The sequence below is a fragment of the Gymnogyps californianus genome, chromosome 16, assembly GCF_018139145.2.
Source record: "Gymnogyps californianus isolate 813 chromosome 16, ASM1813914v2, whole genome shotgun sequence".
NCBI lineage: Eukaryota > Metazoa > Chordata > Aves > Accipitriformes > Cathartidae > Gymnogyps > Gymnogyps californianus.
In genome coordinates, this window is record NC_059486.1 from 5,564,195 (window position 1) to 5,586,460 (window position 22,266).

The following is a 22,266-nucleotide window of genomic DNA, read 5'->3' on the forward strand; positions in this document are numbered from 1 at the left end:
CAAATACTCTCAAGAGGTAAGGAGGAATTAGAAATTACCTTCATTAAGCCATTCCCCTCGGCCTGGAAGTGCTGTGTGGGATTTCTTTTTCAATAGAATATGGGACAATGTGACTTTTTTTAATATATCAGATGAAAGCTTGCCAAAAGACAATGATAGGACCTGACTAACCAGTCTGAATAAGCTCAGGTCTAATAAACAAGCTCTAGTTTAATGGCAGAAGAGCATCTGAAAACATCTTTTGCAACAGTTGGGAGAATAGAACTATTTTATTGAAGCATTTTGATTTTAAATTGGGAGTGAATGTAACAGTAATGTTCTGAATGAGTTTATAAAACTTTATTTTAATAACTTCCATTTTTGAGATTGAGTTTGCCAGTTCTGGATTTCTGGGAGGTCCCCAACTAGAAAATACTGTGAAAACCACGTGAAATGGGGTATTCTGCATTTATTCCACCTTTCTGCCTTTTTTCACTTCATATTTTATGCTGAAGTGTCTTAAAATAAAAAATGTTGGATTTGACGCTAAAATTTCTGCAGGAAAACATGAAAGTTTTTTTGGGGAAAAAAGGTGCTTCGAGAGGAAATTATTGTCTCTTTCTCAGTGAACTCAGAGTTTACATTGGACAGAATTCTACATGCCATTAGGCTTCAGAAAACCTAATGCCTGTGGAGGAGTTGCAAATCTTGATTACAGTAGCTCTCTTTGTGAACAGTATACCTGAAAGTCAGCTGGAACCGCCTGCTTTATTCAGGGACTTTTCGCTCAGTTCTGTTCAGTGGCGATTATCTCTGGCTTGACATCACAGCAACAAGTAGGGACCATTGATCTGCACTGAGGCCTTTCTCCTTGTCCTGGTTTCAGCTGGGATAGAGTTAGGTTTTCTTCATAGTAGCTGGTATAGTGTTATGTTTTGGATTTAGTATGAGAATAATGTTGATAACACACTGATGTTTTTAGTTGTTGCTAAGTAGCGTTTATACGAAGTCAAGGAATTTTCAGCTTCCGATGCCCAGCCAGCAAGAAGGCTGGAGGGGCACAAGAAGTTGGGAGGGGACACAGCCAGGACAGCAGGCCCAAACTGGCCAAAGGAATATTCCATACCATATGATGTCATGCCCAGTATATAAACTGGGGGGAGCTGGCCGGGAGGGGCGGATCGCTGCTTGGGAACTAACTGGGCATCGGTCGGCGAGTGGTGAGCAATTGCATTGTGCATCACTTGTTTTGTATATTCTAATTCTTTTAGTATTATTATTGTCATATAATGATAATAATAATTAATAATAATAATAATTTTCCCTTCCTTTCTGTCCTATTAAACTGTCTTTATCTCAACCCACGAGGGGTTTTTTTCGATTCTCTCCCCCATCCCACTGGGTGGGGGGAGTGAGCGAGTGGCTGCGTGGTGCTTAGTTGCTGGCTGGGGTTAAACCGCTACAGTCCTTAACGTTGATCTGTATGCACACGAGCCCTCAATGCCAGGCTTAACAAAGAGGGTGCTAAAGGCTTTTAACCTGCATCTGAGGGGAGGGAGGCAGCAAGTCACACAGGGCGCAGGCCAGCTGGACAGGAACAGACATGGAGGTGCTAGCTATGAGGAAGGCTTTTAACTGAGTTGAATGGAGTTACTGCGTTTCTCCAGGAACTGTTCTGTCCTACTCTCCAGGCAGGACCAGTGCCTAGATCTGAATGTGGAAGCCTCTTTGGGCTTCTTCATAGCTTGGCTGAACTCTGCTTTAGTTCCCTTATCACTGGTGGAGATGAAGACTGCATAAGACTTCAACTTAAATATCGTGTGACGGATAAGTACAAGAACTTCATAGTTTTAAGTTCCAGCTTAATACCAGAACATATCTCCTGTATCATTAAAATATCTGCTCATTTTGAATTCCAGATACTTCAATATTTGAGTCGCAGTTTTCTACAGAAATCTGTGTAAGACGTGAATTGGGAATGGGTTCCAGTGTACTTTCTGTATTGGTTTTGTCCTAATTTTCTTCAGCGCAAGCTCTCTTGGAGCAGATAACGCCAGCTAATTAGCTGCTCAGAGGCCAATGATGTTGGATATTCTTGCAGATGAAAGCAGAAGTTGCTGGCCATTATCCTTACTGACAACTGAGGGCATGCATGGTTAGCACAGTTACACCTGAGAATTTAAACTGTCTTCTGGCTAACTGGGTGTGCACACAGACTCGTAGTGCAAGGGCTTCCCACAGATGAAGGAATAATTTGCTTTTGTCATTACACTAGCTCTCAGTGAGCTCCCAGTGAGGAAGAAAGCAAGACGATAATGGTGTGGGGAACCAGCACCAGCTTGGTGGTTGACATGGACCCCCCCCACCAGCCATTAGCACAAGGACGGATATAACTCCTTCTTCACCTCTGAATATGGCCTGGCCCCCTGGCAGGATGCTGGGAACAGCCCTTGGGAATAAGTAGCCTGTCCTGCAAACAGTACCTACACCTGTAGCAAGACACGATGTCAGTGATTGATTCTGCATACCCGATCCTGAAGTACGGTGTCAGCGCAAGTAGCTGTCTTATAGTCTCATACACACTTTAGAGATGGCTCCACCTGTGTGATCAGTTGTAGGCACCTTTATTAGGTTGTCACATAATGCTGGATCAGTAACGGGACATTTGTGTGAACGGCCCTTGGGCCTCTGCTAGCAACCTGGTTCTGCTCTTTCGAGGCCTCTGTTGGCTTATACTCCTGGGGGCCCTGTGGCAATCTTGCGGCTGTTCGCTTTACATATGTTCTCACTCAAAAGTCAATGGCAGTTCACTCTACACAACAGTAGAGCGTGAAAACATTATTTCAACTGTTTGTTATTAATTATTTAAATATGGCAATGTTATTGATATGGATTAGGCTTTGAGTTTTATCAGAATGCCTATGTCCTGTGACAAGATTCAAGATGTCCAATCTATCCTTGCATAACGTGTGCTGCCTGGGGAAAGTAAGGACGGATGTCTCAAAACTAATGGCCAAGTATTGGCTACTGGGCTGGGGGTGGGAGTATGAGGAACTCTTAGGAGTGGGTGCTGAGGAATGCAGCTGTTGCAAGATGGGTTCAAAGCAGAAGCCTGTTGGGTTAAAGTTTGTGGTTAAAGTTTTAGGTGTTGTCAGTGGATGCTTCCTTCACTACTTCATTCAAGAACAAGGCAGTGCCTGACCATACCTGTACTCCCTTGTCATCCTCTGGTATCCCACTGTTCTCTCTCCCCTGCATTCTGGCTGGTGTATCTCCTCTTTCTCCTCTTCCAGTTCTCCTGATGCTTTCCCTGACCATGGCAGGTTCCTTATCTCTACAGCGTGCCCCAGCCCCCTTGGCAGAGATGTCAGACCCTGTATCCCCTGCCTGACACTAGCTAGCCTGTTATGCTGGGGTTCTTTTAATTCAAAAACAGTGTCATGTTTAAATAAGATTGTGAATGTTGTGACATAGCTGAATACAGCTCAATGGGGTTGCTCGTACAAGCATAACTCTGCTACTTGCTGGTCCTCCCCCTCTCCTAGTATAAATTAAGACAGACTATCAGGCTACATTTTAAATTCCATGGCTAGGACTGGCTGTTGGACCTTTGTGGCAGTGAGAAGTAATCATATTGCTTTTAATGGTTTTATAGCCCCTCTCTCTTGGAGACCCATTGTTGCTGCCAAGCAGCACTGTGTGACTAAAGTGCTAGCCAAGCTTCCAAACAGCTGGATTTGGCGGAGATCTGGAGGATAAAGCCAGCCTCAGCAGACAATAGTTGGGGAGCCAGCTCAGGTGGTGGCCCGCAGCTGCTGCTCCACTCCCAACAATAAATCATAGGGGGGACTTGACTTCAGAGGCGAGGCTCAAAAAGACCATTGGTGCAAAAACTCAGCTGTTCCTGCAATGCGCTTACCCAGGGCACAGGGCAAGTATGGAGAGGTGGGTTAGAAAACGGATATCTGCAGGCTCCTGATCCATCTCCCGATTGCTGTACAGCAAACAAAATGCCTGCTCTCTGCTGTGCCACAGTTAGGAAGGCAGTAAGGACTGTGCAAGGGATGCTTCCCTCTAGGGTCAGGCCTGAAATGGGTTAAGGAGCTTATGGGAGTTGAGCTGGCAGTTAAGGTGGAGAGGATTATCCTCAGCTGAGTTTGCTCTCTTTACTGTTGAAGAAGAGAAAGCTGCAGATCTTGAGCTCGTACATCTGCTTCTTCCTTAGCAGAATCAGTCTGACAGATTGCACAGATGCACTTTTATTAAGAGCATTCACTTTTTCTGGCCCCACTTGGGTTGCAGAGGCCCAGCGCAGAGGGCAGCGTGGTACCACAGCGCAGTGCAGGAGCAGTGCGAGCAATCAGTGTCTCTTCTTCACGGCAGTCTGTGTGCTTGTTCCTGCCCCCAGTGGTGTGTGTCTTATCCTTACCCCAGGGGCTGGTGGCAGGCCCGGAGCTGCGCATGAGGCATATGAAGTGGGTTGGAGGGCCCTTTTCAAGGTATGTGCACTGACCGGGCAGCTGGGCACTTAGCATGGAGCTCTTACGGGTCTAGGAGATGCTCACGAGTGTCATCCAAATCCAGAGAGGAGGTGAAAGATGAGAGCAGAGATACCATCTGAGGTTTCCCCTTCTCCTCTCCTGCTCTCGGAATAGCTTGCCTGACAAGGCAGTAAATCTTTACAGGAGCCCAGCAGTGAGGCAAGCAGTTGTGGAGGAGAACTGCACAGCCCCAGCCAGGCGCCTATGGGTTAACACACCAGCTACAGGGCTTGAGTCACCCCAGGCTTGCAGGACAGCCCAGCATAGTGCAGCCTTCAGATGAAACAAAGTACCTTCTGCCTAGCTGGGGCGCAGATAAAAGATCCCATGGCATTTCTTGTGAAGCCTGGAGGAGACTGCCAGTGCTGAAGCTGAACTCTCTCTGCCAACAAACAAAACTGTCTTTAAACTCTGAGGCTGTGTATGAGCTATTGTTGGGGACATAATGGCTTCTCTGTTTCCCTGCACAGTCATTGCTCTGCAAACACGCCACTGGTCTCTTTTAAAAGTAGTTGAGTGTAAATCAAGTTCTAGAACCTGGAAAAAGGTTTCATCCATTTACCTTTTACTGCCCTTTGTTGACATTTGTTTACAGAACAGCATATACAGTAGATTTACACCCTGGTTTGAGCTGCTTTACTTGGAGATGAACATCTTTAGTGCTCAGACTGAGACTCACAGATACAGGGCTTGGATAGCAAATGTGTATCTCCTAATTTAAATAACAGGAGTGGGGGTGAGGTCGAGGGGGCAGTGCTTGCTAATCTCCTCCCTCTGAGAAAAGTTTTAGTTTGGCTGGCCTGGCCTGTTTTCTCCAGTTAGCTCAGTGCTGGCACACTCACTGCTCCCTAATCCTGCGTGTGCTGCTGCTGCAAGGCAGCGAGTGCTGCTCTGACTGCTGGAGTTTGCTCTACTTCAGGCTGTTGAACATCCACAGAGGGTGGAGTTGGTGGATCCACTCTTCACCCACAGTGCCATGGATTGGCTTGTCTCTGAGGATGGCAGATGTTTCGGTAAGGTAAAGGGCATCTTGGCTATTGCGCAAGTACAGTAGTCACGGTGAAAACCCAAAGCTGCACTACGCAGGGGGAAGTTGGTCCCGAAGGCAATAAGGTGAATTTAGGTCTTTTTTGCTGGAGCAATCCTGTAATGGGAAAGGAAATGGGTCAAAGAGTAGCTGTTCAAGCTGTATTTCATGACCTGTCAGTCCCAACCAGGTGGCAGTGACTCTCCATCCCCTCAGTAGCTCTTGACTCATCCTGGTGTGTATCTGGAATATGCTTGCCGGAGAGCTCCTTGGTGTGCTATGCTTGCTCACAGATGAACTGTAACCCTGTGCACCCCAAGAGCAGCTGTGTGCAGGACTGGGAAACATGGAGACATGAGCACTGGCCACCACCCTCTAGAAGTGGCAGGCTCATTGGAAAGGTGCTCTGGCCAAGGGCCCTGAACAGGAGGGAGTGCTGTGCTCACATTGGGGTGTGCCAAATAGCTTTGGCGAAGGTTGCTTGCCAATGACTAAGGTGTGTTTTGCACTGGTCATTGACAACCTTCTGAACAGAGACTCATTCACAGACATGGTATTTAAAAGCAGATTATATGAAGTTAAATTTTTTAAAAATTTTTCCTCTGAAGATGATGTGAGTCATGGCTAACACCAATTATGTTCTGCTCCTTGGATTTCCCTTCTCACCGATGAATCTGCTGCGGTTTTGGTGTATGAGGTTACCTACCTGCTATAAGACAGGTTCTTACCCAAGTGATAGTTGCTGGTTTGGGGCCTTTTCATTGCTGGTACTGTAACACTTCAGAGCTGTGCTATCAAAGGGCTTCCAGGAGTCCCTGGGGTGCTCACTGAAGTAGATCACTCTGCAAATAGGATGGCAGTAATGGGTAAAGGGGAAGCTGGTAAAAGCTTTGGAGTTGTTAGAATGGTTGTTCTGCACAGAGATGGCAGGGGCATAGAGAAACGGTGCCGGCAATGCCCATAGAAAAGGTCTTGATATGAATCTAAGTGAGGAAATATTTGGGAGACCCTCTCTGTGAGAGGTTCAGGGGAGGAGGAAGCTGTTCATTGTCCACAGCTCAGAATTCGTGGAAACCTGCTGAAAAGCATGGGCTGGAAAGATGGGAAGATGTCATATATACAGCCTCACCGTGTGGCTATTGAAGTAGGGAGGAAGAGGTCAACACAGATGGCTGCTCACCTGGCAAAGCCAGCCTGCCTCCAGGGTGTGGGCAAGATGCAGTCCTTGACTCCATCACATTACAAAGGAGGCAAAGGGCCTGCCAGCATGTGTTGGAGGGGAGAATCTGGTAAAAAGTCTCTGATTCATATTGCTGACTTGATTTGGGAACTAGATCAAATCCAGTCCAACACTGGGCCCCTGTCCTCCCAAGCAGAGCAGTAACTTAAATGCTTGCTGAGGATCTAAAATCCTCAGAGCGTAAAGTCACAAAGAGCAATCAATTGGTTGTCCTGTCACCACTGAAAGGTAACAGTAGCAGGACATCTTGAACATCCCCTCCCCTCTTGATGTTCTACTTCACTTCAAAACAGGACATCACCCTGATGTAACTGTCAAGGCCAGAATTGGGCTCACACCTCCCCTGGCCACTCCTTCCCAAACCACCCTTCCATGTGCAGAGCCGTTGGTTGCCGGGGGGTAGAGGGGGAAACAGTGGATATGAAAGAAGGTAGGTGAAAAGACTGCTCTTGTGCCTGATCTTCTGCTCCCTAGTTCCCATGTGCCCCAGAAGCAGCAAGGTTGACGATCCTATCTCTTCCCACAGGAAGATGAAGAAGCGCTATGTGGTGGCTGGAGTCCTGACTGCAGCCCTGCTGGGGCTCATCTTGTTCCTGGGACTCTTCTTCGGGCTGCGCCCTGACTCAGGGGACACACACACTTATAAGAGGGCGGCTGTGGCTACAGACGCGGGGCAGTGCTCGATAATTGGAAGGTACCCGCTAATTGTGCTGTGACTCTCATTAGCTCCGACAGCTTTTGCGCAAGACAAAACTGTTGTTTCCCTGATGTCCAGGTGCAAGCCTGGCAGTTGCCCAGCACAGATAATCTCTAATCAACCTGTAGAAAGAGGCGGCCATAATAAAACCTGGGCTTTTACCATGCCTGGCCAATGTTACTGCAGTTGCTCGAAGACAACGTAGCAGGCAAAGATTCCCTAGGTGCATGAACAATGGGAACAAGAGATGCTTTTCAAGCTCCTTTTAAAAACCGTTTATCAAGCTGTCCTCCAGTTCTAGAGGCAAGTGCTGCAGATTTCAGGCTCCTCAGAGAGTTGTCATTTCTCATGTGTAATGAATGTCTCTGGGATGCCTGTCCCCACACGTACTTTGACACATCTTGGTGTTTTCAAGCTAGTTTGGATGTGTCTCTAATGAAGGCTGATCTGGTCTGCATCTAGACCATTAGGATCTGTTCTCTAAGGTGACAGAAGCTCAAAACTTCCTATTCCTGAGGAATCTGTAGACTGGGTGTGGACAAATGTGCATTAGCGAATCTGTCATAGCTGCTCTGACGAGATGAATCCACTGCTCACAGGTAGCTGAGACACTGTAACATGTCACCATACGATGCCTTCTCTTCTGCTGCACAGGGACATCCTTCAGCAAGGTGGATCAGCAGTGGATGCTGCGATTGCAGCTCTGCTTTGTGTAGGACTCATGAATGCCCACAGCATGGGCATTGGAGGGGGCCTCTTCTTTACCATCTACAGCAGCACAGGTAAGGGACAGGGCCATACACATCTGGAACAGTTTGAGAACTGTTGATCTAAAGCAGGTAATTTATCCTACCTGAGTGAAGGTAAAAGACTGATTCTCACAGCCTCTGGGGGAACATGCTGTCCTCAAAATAATTGCCGAGAAACTGGCTCACATTGATCAGACTTCTGCAGCAGAGACCATGCCTGTGTGTTGAGTCCAGAGCTAAACATCATCTTCCTTGCTCTGTCATTAAAGGAAAAGTGGAAATCATTAATGCAAGAGAGGTGGCTCCAAACAGAGCATCGGAGGACATGTTTGGGAACAACACACAGCTCTCTCTGAAAGGTATGGCAAAGGCTGTTTCGCTGCTTTGGGGGACCACAAAGCTCCAACATTAGCTGCTACTGACATGTCTAAATTAAGAACATTTCTTATGGTTAGGTTCTTGCATATCTACAGGATTTCTCATCTAGAAATGTCCTCTACTTTACACAATCTGCAAACTCCATCCTGACAAGGAAGCTAAAAATAATGTCCTTCAAACTAGTCGGTCACCTCAGCACTTTCTGCTTTTCACTTCATGAAAATGCAGGTGAATCCAAAGCACTGAGTATGACGTGTTCATTATCTGCCATCTTTCCTTTCCACCTCTTTGAATAAATCTTTGTGGATTAACTTAGTTCTTGTCAGTTCAAGTGTCCTCCCTAAATACCTTTTGTGGTGGCTTCACCTAATGGTTCAGGGGCTCCAGAGAAGAAGTAATTTCCTTTCAGGGAAGTATTTTCTAATCAAAAATAGAAAGAAATACTAACTATTTCATGGTCACTCCTGTAACCAAGGAGGAAGAGCACCTTGGAGGGGGTTTGAGAAGCATATTGAACTTCTGGGAGATGCCAGTAAAGACAGGATTGAAGCAAACTGCTGCATCACTGTGCAATGTAGTAATCTATTGCAATTGTAGTTACAATGCTGCAACAAAGTTTTTGGCTGAAGTATGTACACAGTCTGTGTCCTCTTACTGTAGTGTGTTCTCCTCTGAAGGATTGGAAACTGCAGGCAGCTATGATAGCTTCTGTGTTCTGAGCAGCTTTTCTCTGGTACAGAGCCTACTGAGGGGAAATGACCCAAAAACTTGAGTTACCAGCAAGAGAATAGAGGTGTTTCAACAGTCCAGAATATGTAGGCATAAATGCCAGACAGAATAATTCTGTTAGCATCATATGCATAAGCTGAGCTGGTTATAGTATATGTAATCCCTTCCTAAAAACAGGGCTGACGGAGAAGCCTGCTCTACCTCCTACTCCATTAATTGCTTTCTTTTCTAGCTATGGAAGACTAATACATTCCTTATCTGCTCCAGGAGGACTGTCCATTGCTGTTCCAGGAGAAATTCGTGGGTATGAACTGGCTCACAAACGTCATGGCAAACTGGCATGGAAAGACCTGTTCCTGCCCAGCATCAAGTTGGCAAGAGAAGGATTCCCTATTGGGAAAGGCCTTGCAGCAGCCATCAAATCAAGAGAGGAGTCAATTGAAAGCAATCCCTCACTGTGGTAGGTAGACCAGTCTCACCATGGTAGGTAGAGCAGTTGCTGTTCTGTGCAGAGAAATTTGGGGTAACTGCATCCTAGCTGAAAAGTCTCTGTGTTTGTGTAATGTAGCGTCTGTGAGGAGTGTGCCTCCCCTCCGGTGACTATACTCACTGTACCTGCTGATGTTACTCCAGCTACCTGAAGGTGCTAAATCATGTGGCCAATTTGAGGAGTGTTTAGTCCTGACCTTTAAAGGGAGATAAATTCTGCTCTTAAAGTCCGTTTGTCTGAGCAAAGGTGGAATTAGAGTACATGCTGGGATAAATCTGTCAGGTGGCAATGTATTTTCTGAATCCCCAGCTTTTCCTCATGCTGTAAGTGCACCAAGCTAATCTTACCTGCATTTGGGGCGATTGCAGAGACTCCTTGAACATCTCATCTGCTGTCGGGCAGTGGGAATTTGGGTCATCTCTTACTCTGCAGTCAGCCTTCCTCAAGCAATGCCTCTGACCATCCACTTCTGGCAATGACTATGAACGTGAAGGGTTTTAAATGCTCCTCCACTTCTTCTTACAGTCAAACCCTTAGTGTCTATGTCCAGCCCTACTGGAGATCATGCTTAATCCTCTCTTCCTTAAAATCTCTGCCAGCTGCAGGATGGTTTCCAATCCAATTGGGATGTACAGCCTGGCCTATCTCCTGTACTTCCATCTGGCAGGTCCACAGCAGCACATTCGTGATCCATGATGAAGGAGTTAGAGAGGACACTGTCTACCTCAAAGTGCTCTGACAAACAGGGATCGAAACGCATTCTCCTGGACTCACTAGAAGCTTTGAGCCTCATAGCTTCATAGTCTGTGCTCTGAACTGAACTGCTTGAGTTCAAGGACTATGGCCCCTCCTGGGCATCTTGAGACAGTTGTTGGCCCCTTGGGCAGGTAGGGAGGGTGGCCTGCCTTGGTGAAAAAGATCGACACTCCCTCCTGCAGGCTTCACTGAGCAAATTCTGAGCAATGTGGAATCCCAGGTCAAAAACCACTGTTCACTTTTATGTCCCAGTGCAAGATATCAGGACCCCTGGGGCGTGGCTCAGGCAGTTTCTCTTCTCTCCAAGAAGCCTCTAGCATGAACACTCAAATACTGTGTCAGCTGGTACAGGTACACGTAGTTTTGAACTTGTCTCTCAGATCTGATCTTCTCAATCTCCTTTCTCTGTTAGCGAAGTGTTCTGCAGAGGAGGGAAAATTCTGCATGAGGGCGATATCATCAAGATGCCTAAACTAGCCAACACATACGAGACTATAGCCAGTGAAGGAGCAGATGCCTTTTACACAGGAAGCCTGGCAAAACAGATCATCGATGACATCCGCAGTGTAGGTGAGAAATAGGACATCTGTCCAAAACAGCGTGAGTGACCTGCCTGCTGCGGCTCAGCATCCAGGGAGGAGCTGGTGACCTGCAGAAGCTTTGGAAGCGGGTCAAGCCTGCTGCCTGAAATGCTGCCCCTGAGATCTGTGGCAACAGGACGTGCAAGAGAAGCCATTAGCGCTTTAATGGATGCATTTGAAACTCAGTCAGAAATGGACAGCATATACTGCATTTCTGTACCATATAGTCTAGCAAGTTTATGCGTTTCTGGATATAGTTTAGTAGATACATGCTGTTTACAGAGCCTGAATCCAACAAGTTTCTACCTAAAACATTACATACATGGTCCTGTAAACTCTGAGCTTGTTTAATCTCTCGGTGCCACTAGATGGTGGTAGTATCCTAGCCTTACTAGCTAGCATTGGCTAGCTTCAGTGAACCTCCTATGAATAAGTCATTTACTGGCTTTATTTGTGGTGGTTAATTACTGTCTTCCCCCTTCTGATAAGAAAGGCAGTGGAACATACAAATTATTCTGCTTGTGGGGTAGCACAAAGCATTGCACCCAAAAGCTGAATCCTCCTCCTGTAAACAGGACTCTTAAGGACGTTGTATTACCTGACATTGCTGGTGTCCTTTGTAAAAAAAGATGGATGACCAGATTTTTGGCTGCCGTGAACCAGCCCAACTTCAAGCTTAGGCTATCTGAGCCTCAGCTGGATCTGTCAAGGAATAAATTCATCTCCTGTGCACCTATCTTTGCTCTTTTTACCTTGCAACTTTTTGGATTTGTCTGTGTTCCCTCCTGTCCTTGCTGTGATGCATGGTGATGGAGTATTACCTCCTCTTCCTGCCACAGATCGCATAAACCCACATCTATAGTTTCCTTCTCTTTTCCAGGGGGCATTGTCACATTGGATGACCTACGGGACTACAATGCAACAGTGATCGAAGACCCCATACAGATCACACTTGGGGAGTTTACCCTCTACACGCCTAGTGCCCCCCTAAGCGGCCCAGTGCTAGCCCTCATTTTCAACATACTGAAAGGTGAGAGTGCCACTGAGCAGTGCCTTACAGGCAGCAGGAGCTAGGAGAGCTCCAAAGACAACACCTTTTTTGTTTTGGGAGCTGGGCCTCCCTTGATAGCCGTCCAGCAGGTGAGAAGTCTGAGACCCCAGGAGGGATCAGAGATGCGGAAACATTCCTCTTCTGCTGTAAACTCAGGGATGTCGCCTTCCTACTTGAAATACAGGTGCGAGAGGAAAAATATGCTCCTGATTGGGGCACTTCCCTGATACCTGCATGGGTGGAAACTAATGTGTACTTGAGCCTTCTTTGGAAAACACCTCTGCAAGTACAAATCCTGTTGGTGACTCCCACAGTGCTCAAAACTACCAGAGCTCCTATGTTCTCCATGCGGAGATGAGGACAGTCCAGTGACTGCATCTCTGTAGAGACTGAGCTTCAAGATTATAGCATTTGACACAGGTTTATTAGCAGTCCATTGACCGTGTACTTTCCTTTGTGTTCACAATCGTTTGTCTTCTGTTGCCAGGATATAATTTCTCTGCTGACAGCATCAAAACCGTGGAGGAGAAAGGTCTGACTTACCACCGCATTGTGGAGGCCTTTCGCTTTGCCTACGCCAAGAGGACTTTACTGGGAGATCCAAAATTTGTCAACATTACAGAGGTACCTGGCAAAAGCCTTTTCTTTCTGCAACACCAAGGTTGACTGGAACATGGCTTAAAGTTTTTGGGTGACTAAACTTTGTCAGGGATGCTCTGTGCCACCTGCTACTGACAGGCACTGAAATATCTCTGAATCAAAATGTGAAGTCCTATGTGACTCATGGCTGAGCTGTGAGGGATATAAATGGAGGAGACCTTCCTGCTGTAAGGAAAAGCAAAATCCTCAGTTCACCAGGAGCATTTGAGTATATTTAGGGCTAACCCTCCCTGTTGTCATAGTGTTTGAAGCCTTATTCACTAGATGACATTTCCAGCATCCTTGTGGCTCTCTAACCACAGTCCTGCCTATAGTAAATGGACCAACGGATGGGAAGGGGTGAGGCAGGAACCCTGCTTTTCCCAGCTTCACACTTTGTGCTTTTAATTCTGTGACTCTGCAAAAGCAGCAGGATCTGAGCCCAGCCCAGCTTGATGGACACAAATTTGCAACTTACAGAGCAATGATCAGAGCTTGCCTTGGCCTAGTCCTCTCAACCTGATCCCTTTCCTCTCATCTCTGAAGCAAGCGTAACACTGCTTGCCTACACCCTACAGCAGTGCTGAGGACAGCTTTCCATAGATCTACAATAATGGATGCTGATTAACTTCCTACACAAAGGGGTGCATTGTAACAGCTGCTTCTGTGACTGCTTAAAATGCTCTTTGGTACAATGTCCATCTTTCAAGAAGGAGGAAAGCCCCTGCTGGAAAACTATAGTCTCACTGCTGGGATTTGCCACTCTTCTGTGGTCTGAAGTATTGGATATCAGCCTCATAACTACATGTCTCTCAAACTTAATCTGCTAAATAACTGCATTGGATTTCTCTGACAGGCAATCAGAAACATGACGTCCGAGTTCTTTGCGGATAGTCTCCGGAGGAAAATCACAGACAACACCTCCCATCCAGTTGACTACTATGAGCCAGTATATTACACTGGAGATAATGCCGGTACATCCCACCTCTCCATTGTGGCTGATGATGGCAGTGCTGTGTCCGCCACCAGCACCATCAACCAATAGTATGAGCTCAGACATTACTTCCATGTAGGCCTTTGCCGTCTTCCTAGTAGTGGTTCTGCGGTTGGTATAAAACATCACTGAACTGTCATCTCTCTGGTGGGGTAGTGATGAGTAGCACTGTTGATGGGCACTTCTCCTGCTGAGCTTGCAGGTCAGCTCTTAACACTGAGGCCTGTGTGGTTGGATCAGAGGACAAGATGTATTCTCTCTCATGTTGGGTTCACCCACCAAGAAACCATTCACTGCATCTGGATCTTCTCATAAGCAGTGGTATCGCTGCTGGCTCTGATTTCCCAGGCTTCTGGAAGGAATTTGAGCTAATACAGCTGGCCTGGAAGTGCAGTGTTTGGCTTCGAGTGCTGTCGGGAAGAGCTGTGTTCCATGCATATGGCCTGAAGCTGGGGGGTGAAGGTTCTTTTTGTCCATAGAAAATGTGTCCAGCTTGACACATCTAAGCAAAACCTCACTCCTTCCCAAATGTGCCACCCTTTGAGCTATGCTGCCCGTGAATGGAGTGCAGTACTGCCCGGCTGGAAGTGGAATTAGTTGTATTTAGCTGCTGTGCTGTTTTTCCCCTTGGGGTCCTCGCAGGGGAGCTATACAGCAGGGCTCTGGGCTGCCTTTCCTCTTTGTATAGCTGCATACTCACGGTATAAACTGCTTCCTTCCCCTAAGGGGTGACAGAATGTCCTTTACAACAGGAGGGAGTGGAGAGTTACTCCAGTCAAATCCCAGGTTTCACGTTGCAGTAATTCACCTGAAGCTCCTCCTGGATTTGCTCTGGTTTTGACATGTCTGCACCAACTTGTTTTCTCTAGCTTTGGCTCTGATGTACGATCCAACGTGAGTGGAATCATATTTAATGATGAGATGGATGACTTCAGCTCGCCTTACATAATCAATGGATTTGGGATCCCTCCTTCTCCAGCAAATTTCATAGCACCAGGTAGCTGTAAACTACCTTCCTGACTCAGTCTTTTGGCTATATCTTGCATATGAATGCTGTGGTGTCTGCAAGGTAGGCCGCAGCATGTCTGCAGTCAGGCACAGATCTGGGGCTTTCTGCAGAGGACAGGGATGAAAGTGAGTCACGTGGCATCCCTGCCAAAAGCACACAACCAGCCGCCCCTGGTGCACCCTGAAGGGGGAGAGGCTGTCTAAATAAAAACTCGTGTGTATGCCTCCTTCCAACAACCAGAAATCCTTTCCCAGGGAGCTCAGTACATGTCAAATGAAATGACTTAGGGCTGCAAAAGATTTCTTTGAACTGATTTAAGAGGGAGGCAGCAGCAGGAGCTGACTGCAAAGTGTTAGATGGCACTGTCCAGCCTTCTCCCTGTGCTGCCTTGGGAGCTGTAGGGCAGCTTTGGATAGATGCAGTTCACATACCTAACCCAAGCAACCTGGCTGCTCCACCACTGTTTCCTGCAGACCAATCTCATTGCTGCTAAAGCAGGCTGGGATTCTGCTACGCTCCGGTACCCCACGCTTTGGAGAGGGACAGGGAAGTGAAAGGACAGGAAGGGAAATCCCATGGTGTACTGGAGGCAGCTGCATCACAGACAACCCCAGCTGGGACAGGACTGTGGAGGAAGGCACCTTCAGCCTCTGTGTGAAGGACCAGGGTTAAGCTTTGCATTGCAGGAGCAAGAAGGAGATGGGTACAGGGGACAGTGGAATCCCCAAGGGCTGAACAAGACACGTGAGCTGACTCAGGAAGGTGGATACTGAGGCTCTGGGTTTAGACATGCAGCAGGAGCTGGCAGTTTGTAAGCTGCAGGTGGAAAGCTGAGCCTCTGTTGCATCTGTGTCCCCAACAGGTAAACAGCCGATGTCCTCTATGTGCCCCTCCATCTTGGTGGATAAAACGAAAAAGGTCAGGATGGTGGTTGGTGCTTCTGGAGGAACAAAAATAACTACAGCAACAGCACTGGTATGTGATGATACGGGCAAACTAGGGACAAGGCTGAGGCAAAACAAGGTGGGGGAGAGGCAGTGTTTGGGGTAAGGGGCTCAAGTCTCCATCTGTGATGTGACCATGGCTGTGGCTCCCTGCTGTGGGCCAGGGACCTGAAAGGGAGGTTCCTGCCTGGCCTTCTGAGGGCCAGACCTCCAACACCAACTCCTGCCAGAGCTACAAAGGGTCTACTATTAAATTACTTCCTTCAGTGACTCCAGGTCTTTTCCTTTGGCAAGTTGTTCTTAGCACTTGCGGAAGATTTGTGACTTCAGTTTAGCTTTGACTTCTGTTCTCTGGATCTCCATGAAGTAGTCTCTTTATCTAGATTAGAGCCATTCCCATCCAACATCCTAAACGTTGGATGAAACTCACACAGAGAAGCTAAATAAGAACTTAGGCCAGGCATAGTGTCAGGCCATCTGACAGGCAGGCTCTCTGTGAGCTGCTGTGGCAGCCACTCAAATGCCCAGCTAGCCCAAAAGTGATTACAGGAGAAAGCTGTCTCCTGTGCCAGCACACACAGCAGTTCGGAGCACCAGGCTGGGTCTTGCTTTCTGGCTGAGGTAGGGGAGAAGTCTCCGTAAAAACCGCTACAAGCAGCTTTTTAAGCCCTTGATCCTGAGGCTATTTTCACTTGCCAGCAGCTCCAACCTGCAATTTAAGCATGTAGAGACAAGCCAGGTTTAAGGAAACTGGTTGCGCAGTAGCAGGAAGCTGTAGCTGTGTGTTTGCTGAGGTGACTGCCGTGCGTCTAAGCCAGCACTAGCTTAATCATAGCAGCATAAATCCAGCTACAATAGCTTGAGGATCTGATCCTTTTACTATGTTAATTGTAGTAACTCATGGTCTCTTTGTGTGGGAATCCTCCTAAGCGTATACAAGCTGACTTGCTGCAATGTACCTGTGTTTTGCTTAGCCAAGAGAGGAACTGCTGAAAGCAGCAGGAACCAGAAACTACGTCTTTTATGTGCTCTGGTGAACATCCTTCAGACATATCTGCCTATGTTGCTACAAGGGTCAGGCCCATTTGAAGACATGTAACTAACATTAAGGCTTTTTGCTTCTCACAGACGATCATCAATTCCATCTGGTTTGGTTATGATGTGAAGAAAGCAGTGGAAGAGCCCAGAATTCACGATCAGCTGTTTCCCAATATCACGGAGCTTGAGCAGCAAATAGAGGAGGTTTGTGTCGCTAGAGTCTGGGGTATGCATGAACTTCTTGTATGGTGCTGGGTTCCTGGTGTTGGGAAGGCATGCACTTGTGGAAAATCATGAAGCTTTGCCAAATGTTCCTAGGTGAGCAGTATTAAAGCTGGCACAGGTCAAGTACTGGGTCACAATAAGCTGTTCAATGTGTACCTTTAGTCTCAGCCACACGGATTTGAAGCCTAGTGCATTCAAGCGTGACCTACATCTGAAACTGAGGGTACGTATCTTCTTGCAATGTTGTTTGGCTCAAAGGACTTGCAAAATAGCAAACCACATCAGGGCCCAAACCATTCAGCAGTCTAAATTCAGTGACCCTCAGGAAACTCTTGTCCTATTGTGCAACCCTCCTGATGAATCCTGAAGCACTGGCACGGAGCTAGCAATGGAGGATGCACAGAGGGACCCGATAACAAACTTGAAAATATTTTCACAGTAAAGGTCTCTGTGCAGCGCTGTCAGTCTGAGAGCTGATGGCAAGATCTGCCTTGCTCTGCATACCACTTGCCTGAACTGGCAGCTTCATTCACCCTGAGGAATTACACATGCCAGAGGCCTGAGACAGATGCAGTCTTTGTACATATCTCATCCCATGTCTCTATATTAGGGAAAACACTCCTACATAAGGCAGTTTTCTTCTTCAAACTATGCAGAAGATCCTCCTTTAATAAGCTTCTTATTAAGGTAACAGCTGAGATATCTGCCTGCACTGGGGAGGATGCCCTGCTCTCTACAAGTCCTGTGTCTTCCCCCATTCCCAAACAGGATCCATCAGTTCTGGCTGTTGATATGTGAATATCTGAGGCAGAATGCTCTGTGACCAGGAATAGTATTGGTAGCCCTTACTGTGCACCACAAATGCCACATCTTCTGAATTCCACCTCTTCAAAAGCAGGGCATCCCAGAAAGCAAAGGGAAGAGGAGGAACAGCATGTAGTTTTAGACCTACCTAATGCAGGCACTGAACGCTTGAGTAGTCACGGACGATGTAGGTTGCAGACTACGGCACGTGTGCAGTTTCTCTCTCCTGTTGTTCTCATTCACATCTGCATTCCAGGGTATAGAAGAACAACTAAAGAAGAGAAAACACGATACCACGCGGGTGAGCGGCGGTGCGGTTGTGCAGGCCATTCTCAGAACAGATGAAGGATGGGCTGCAGCCTCGGATTCCCGGAAAGGTGGCTTCCCTGCAGGCTACTGACGTGGCTCGGCTCATTTTTTCAGTGGTCTAGGGACACTGAGGTGTGTTTGTGGGGAAGATCCTTTAGGTCTGCAACTCAGGGACTTCTCACAGGAAAGAGAACAAAATTACCTGCGGTTCTATTGACAGAGTTGGGACAGTTCTCTACGGCCATGACCGCAGTGCCTCATGCCACAGCAGTCTGCTAAGACAGGCATGTCTACCAGGACGTGCAGTACTTACTTGAAGGGTCTGTTCTGCCTTGAAGAGTTTGTTCCCTGCCTCCTCTCCATCTCATGAAGACAGACTGGGTGCCCAGAGTTTCTGAAGAAGGTCCAGCTCACTCAAGCTGCAGGAAGTGTTTCCCTTGCACAGCATCAGCTACCAGGAATGTTGCTGTCACTGCTAGAGAAGAGATTTGTTTCCTGTTGAGTAGATGGGAGTTACAGGACTCTGGGGACTGGGTTTTCTAAGTTACAAACTAATAGATCTGTGCCATAGCAGGAAGCCCAGCTCTAGACTGGGATAAGCCTTCACAAACTCACCACTCTTTCTTTTAACAAAAGATGTTTCTGCTTTCACTTCAGTTGATTATTGGAGATGAGTGGGTAAATGGGGAAATGGCTTCAAACTTTTTTTATATTTCTGTTGAGAAGGTCTAAAGGGAAGATGCTACCTGTAAAACTCTGAGCACAACTAAAATAAATAAACATGGAGTCACACATTTTTCTTGCCTGCACAGTTGCTACTGTGAAACGGGATGGTGAGAGTCTGCGTGAAAGAAGCTCTCCTGAGATTTTTTTCTCTCCTCTTCACTCTTTTGATGAAGCTGTGAGTAAAAAAGTAATAGTTAAATATCCAAAACAAGCTTGTTTTTCTCGAGTTTGCTTTTTACCACATCATACTGCAGGCCTGAAATACCAGAGTCTGAGGAATTGAAACCTCTAAAAAAGGGCACCCTGCAGCTACTCTTGTTCAAAGGTAAGTTACCATTAATCAGACAATTAACGACCTCTCAGAAATCCATATCTGATATGGAACAGCTAAGAGTGGCTGTACTTATGCATGAGGGGGTTTTGGTGTTCACCCAGCAGCATGGACTAATACATTACCTCAGATAAACTTAGCCTAAGATCAAAACCGAATGTTCCAGGATGTTGTCAAGCTCTAGGGATGTTCATGAAATCCTTGAAATGCAAGTGACAGTAACTGAACTTATCTATTTGGCTTGTTGAAGCTTCCTGTCAGTTTGTAAGAACCTTAAAATACAGAATGCATTGAAGAGAAAATGAAATGCTGAAATTTTAGGCGTGAGGCATCCTCTCTTTCCCAGTAGTTTCTGGAATTGAGGAGAGTCTAGTTTCAAGAAATAACGTGATAGCTAGATCATGCTTAAATTGGTGAGTCATGACTTTGACATATATATTTGCTTATATCACTTCCACTAAATGAGTGGCTTTTACCAGAAGTTGCCTGGGATGTGCTCTGTGCTCCTTTTTCCTGAGCTGTTACTGATGATGATGTGTTAGGTGCAGCTAAGGCAGTGATTGTAAATAAGCTAGAGTCATTGTGCTCCTTTAAGAATGAGATGGTTTGGGGCCAAACCTGTATCCTTTTATCACTGAACTGAGACTTTGACTTTTCTGCTTCTTGTAATTCCACAACAGATGCCACTCAGTGGCAGGCTGCTGTTTAAATCTAGTTTGCAGGCCATTTTAGGAAGCTCTGATACAAGTTTGTGTATGGAACAGCATCAGCTGCTATTTGTTGGAAATACCTGGCCCTTTGGACTTAGGACTAGCTGAGCTCTTTCTTGGCCAAGTGTGATCTGAGAAATAAACAAATTATTGCACAGCAAAATAAGCTTATTGAAACTTTGCAGTCACTGTAGTTAGTCTGAACTACAACAGAAAAAGCTTGTGCTCTGAAACTGCAAGGTAACTGTTTTCTGGGAAACGACTGTTGGACAAACATGCTTTCTGAAGCAAGTTTGAGTAACTGCTGCTGGGCTGCTTCTAACAGTTCGTGGTACAGCAGTCTTACTTACGTTCCTGAATTTCTTCTAGCTAGTCAGAAAACTCCCCTATTATTTATAACCTATGTTACAAAACTTCCCTTTTGGAAAGCTCAGATTTTGCCATGGCTAAAACCACTTCTGTTGAAAACTATTCTTATAAATGCATTTGAATTCTTGGCACTCTGCAGAAATGGATTTGTTTGGTTGGTTGTTTTAGGAGTATCACTACAGAGGACTGGTTTGTTTAAACTGGGCTAAGGCTTGCACTTACATCCTGCATTTTTAAAAAAACTATGGATACTTCTGCATGCTGTAATTATCTAAGTCTCATTTGGACATATCTGTACGTAGGGCATGCACTTCTGCCACTGCTTTGATACCACATTCCACTACTCACACTACGTTGAGGCTGTCTGTGTATCAACAGGCAAATGTCAGTCAATGGTTCATACCGTAAAACCTGATTGTACACTGCAGGCCATTCAGCGTGTCTGAATGTTTCAGCTACAAGCAAAGGCTTCTTCCTGCTCGTTGTCCCACCCCTTTGAACGCAATCACCTCCCCCCTCCGCTTCTGAGCAGAGATGTAATGTCTTCGTGTTAAGCTGCCTGACACAATGCAGGGTATGGAGAACAGGCCATGTTGCCGTGACCCATTCCAGCTGATTTGAAAGGGAGCTGTACTGTTAAAAGGCAATTCAGATCGGGAACTGGAGGGTTCACCTCTTTCCCCGTTCTTCAGTCTAATGTTACCACAATTTTCTTTTGGCAACTGTCCAGCCCCTGGAAGGGCTACAGGGAAGTGCCAAAACCAAGCTGTGAGAGACAAGTGGCATGTGGTGTTCTGCACAGTTCTTCAGTTTCTCCAGTGGTGTATTGAGTCTCCAGAATGAACAGTTGTTACTGCTGGAAACACCTGTGTGAAAGTCTTCTCTCAAACAACTGCTTGTGTGTTAGGGTAGGCAACAGTTTCAGAGGAGAAATTCCCAGACAGGTTTAAAAACACTTTATTAAAAATATAATTTAAAGACTTCATTAGAAAATAGAGCAGCCTCTGTACAGTGATGCTTTAAAAGTCCGTGTAAGTTGACTAAGTACAAAAATAACGCTCTCCTGTTGGCATGAGCATGAATGGGGAGAGACCAAACTGGGAGGCTCTTAACTCAAGCAAACTTCAGCAGCGGTGAGGAGGTGGCAGGGCAAGAGCAGAGGTGCTGAGAGAGGTACAATCCCTCAGCTTCACCAGATGTTTTGCTAGTGAGGACTACAGGACTGGAAGTCTCTGCCACAGCGAGAGATCTGCACTCTCATTCCTTTCTGTCTTGCAAATTAAAGCTGTGATGGGTTTTAAAACTGCTTAATTGGCTCAGTTTCAGTGTTAGTAGCAAAGTAGTTAAACTGCGGTGAGCGCTGGACTACAGGTAATATTCACATGCCTTCATGGTGGGAAGTAGCTGTGAAACTACTGCACTGGAAAGGTGATAGGCTGGATTACTGAGGTGTGCTTTACCCTAAGGTGTGTCAGAAGTGAAGGTAATTGGAGGCTTAGTTACTTCGTGACTTGGTTTTTCTGCTAGTGAAACGTGATGGAGTACGGCCCAGGGCACTGCTGAAGGCTGCCCTGAAGCAAGAACTGCTCTCCCTGTCTCCAGCCAGTGCCATTCTCGGCTGGGCTAGCTAGAAATAACTACAGATCTTGCTAAAGCCAGCATCCGGTCTAGTTAGTCCGTCTGGTCCTGAAATGTGAGCTGCAGATGGTGTCTGGTGCCCGTAAGTGCTTCCCCTGTGACAACTCTGCAGTTGGGGTGTTATTTCTGACACTAGAACCAATGCACCCAGGAACTGGTAGCTGAGGTAAGGGAGTTAATGAAAGTAGAAAACTTCAGCAAATTATGTAGATTGACTATGACTACCAAAAAACCCCAATGTAACCCCTTCCAAATGAACATAAATACTGCCCGCCCCCCCCCCCCCCCCCCCCCCCCCCAAACTTTAGGCCT

General features: G+C 46.6%; 1 protein-coding gene across 4 annotated transcripts in view; it reads left to right on the forward strand.

Annotated features, from left to right (window-relative positions):
* Nucleotides 1–18,966, forward strand: part of GGT1 (gamma-glutamyltransferase 1) — a 129,297-nt gene extending 110,331 nt beyond the window's left edge. Inside the window, exons 1-13 of one of the 4 annotated variants that reach the window (XM_050906957.1) lie at nucleotides 5,519–5,538; nucleotides 7,314–7,481; nucleotides 8,139–8,266; nucleotides 8,503–8,592; nucleotides 9,608–9,800; nucleotides 10,999–11,156; nucleotides 12,048–12,197; nucleotides 12,706–12,842; nucleotides 13,714–13,901; nucleotides 14,721–14,848; nucleotides 15,723–15,835; nucleotides 16,933–17,046; nucleotides 18,128–18,966. In XM_050906957.1, the coding sequence (XP_050762914.1) occupies nucleotides 5,519–5,538; nucleotides 7,314–7,481; nucleotides 8,139–8,266; nucleotides 8,503–8,592; nucleotides 9,608–9,800; nucleotides 10,999–11,156; nucleotides 12,048–12,197; nucleotides 12,706–12,842; nucleotides 13,714–13,901; nucleotides 14,721–14,848; nucleotides 15,723–15,835; nucleotides 16,933–17,046; nucleotides 18,128–18,271 (1,731 nt within the window). In that variant the 3' untranslated portion in view covers nucleotides 18,272–18,966. Of the gene's footprint in view, nucleotides 1–5,518; nucleotides 5,539–7,295; nucleotides 7,482–8,138; nucleotides 8,267–8,502; nucleotides 8,593–9,607; nucleotides 9,801–10,998; nucleotides 11,157–12,047; nucleotides 12,198–12,705; nucleotides 12,843–13,713; nucleotides 13,902–14,720; nucleotides 14,849–15,722; nucleotides 15,836–16,932; nucleotides 17,047–18,127 lie in introns of those variants that run through there. The other 3 variants (XM_050906956.1, XM_050906958.1, XM_050906959.1) reach the window with 3 other exon arrangements.
* Nucleotides 18,967–22,266: the final 3,300 nt, after the last annotated feature.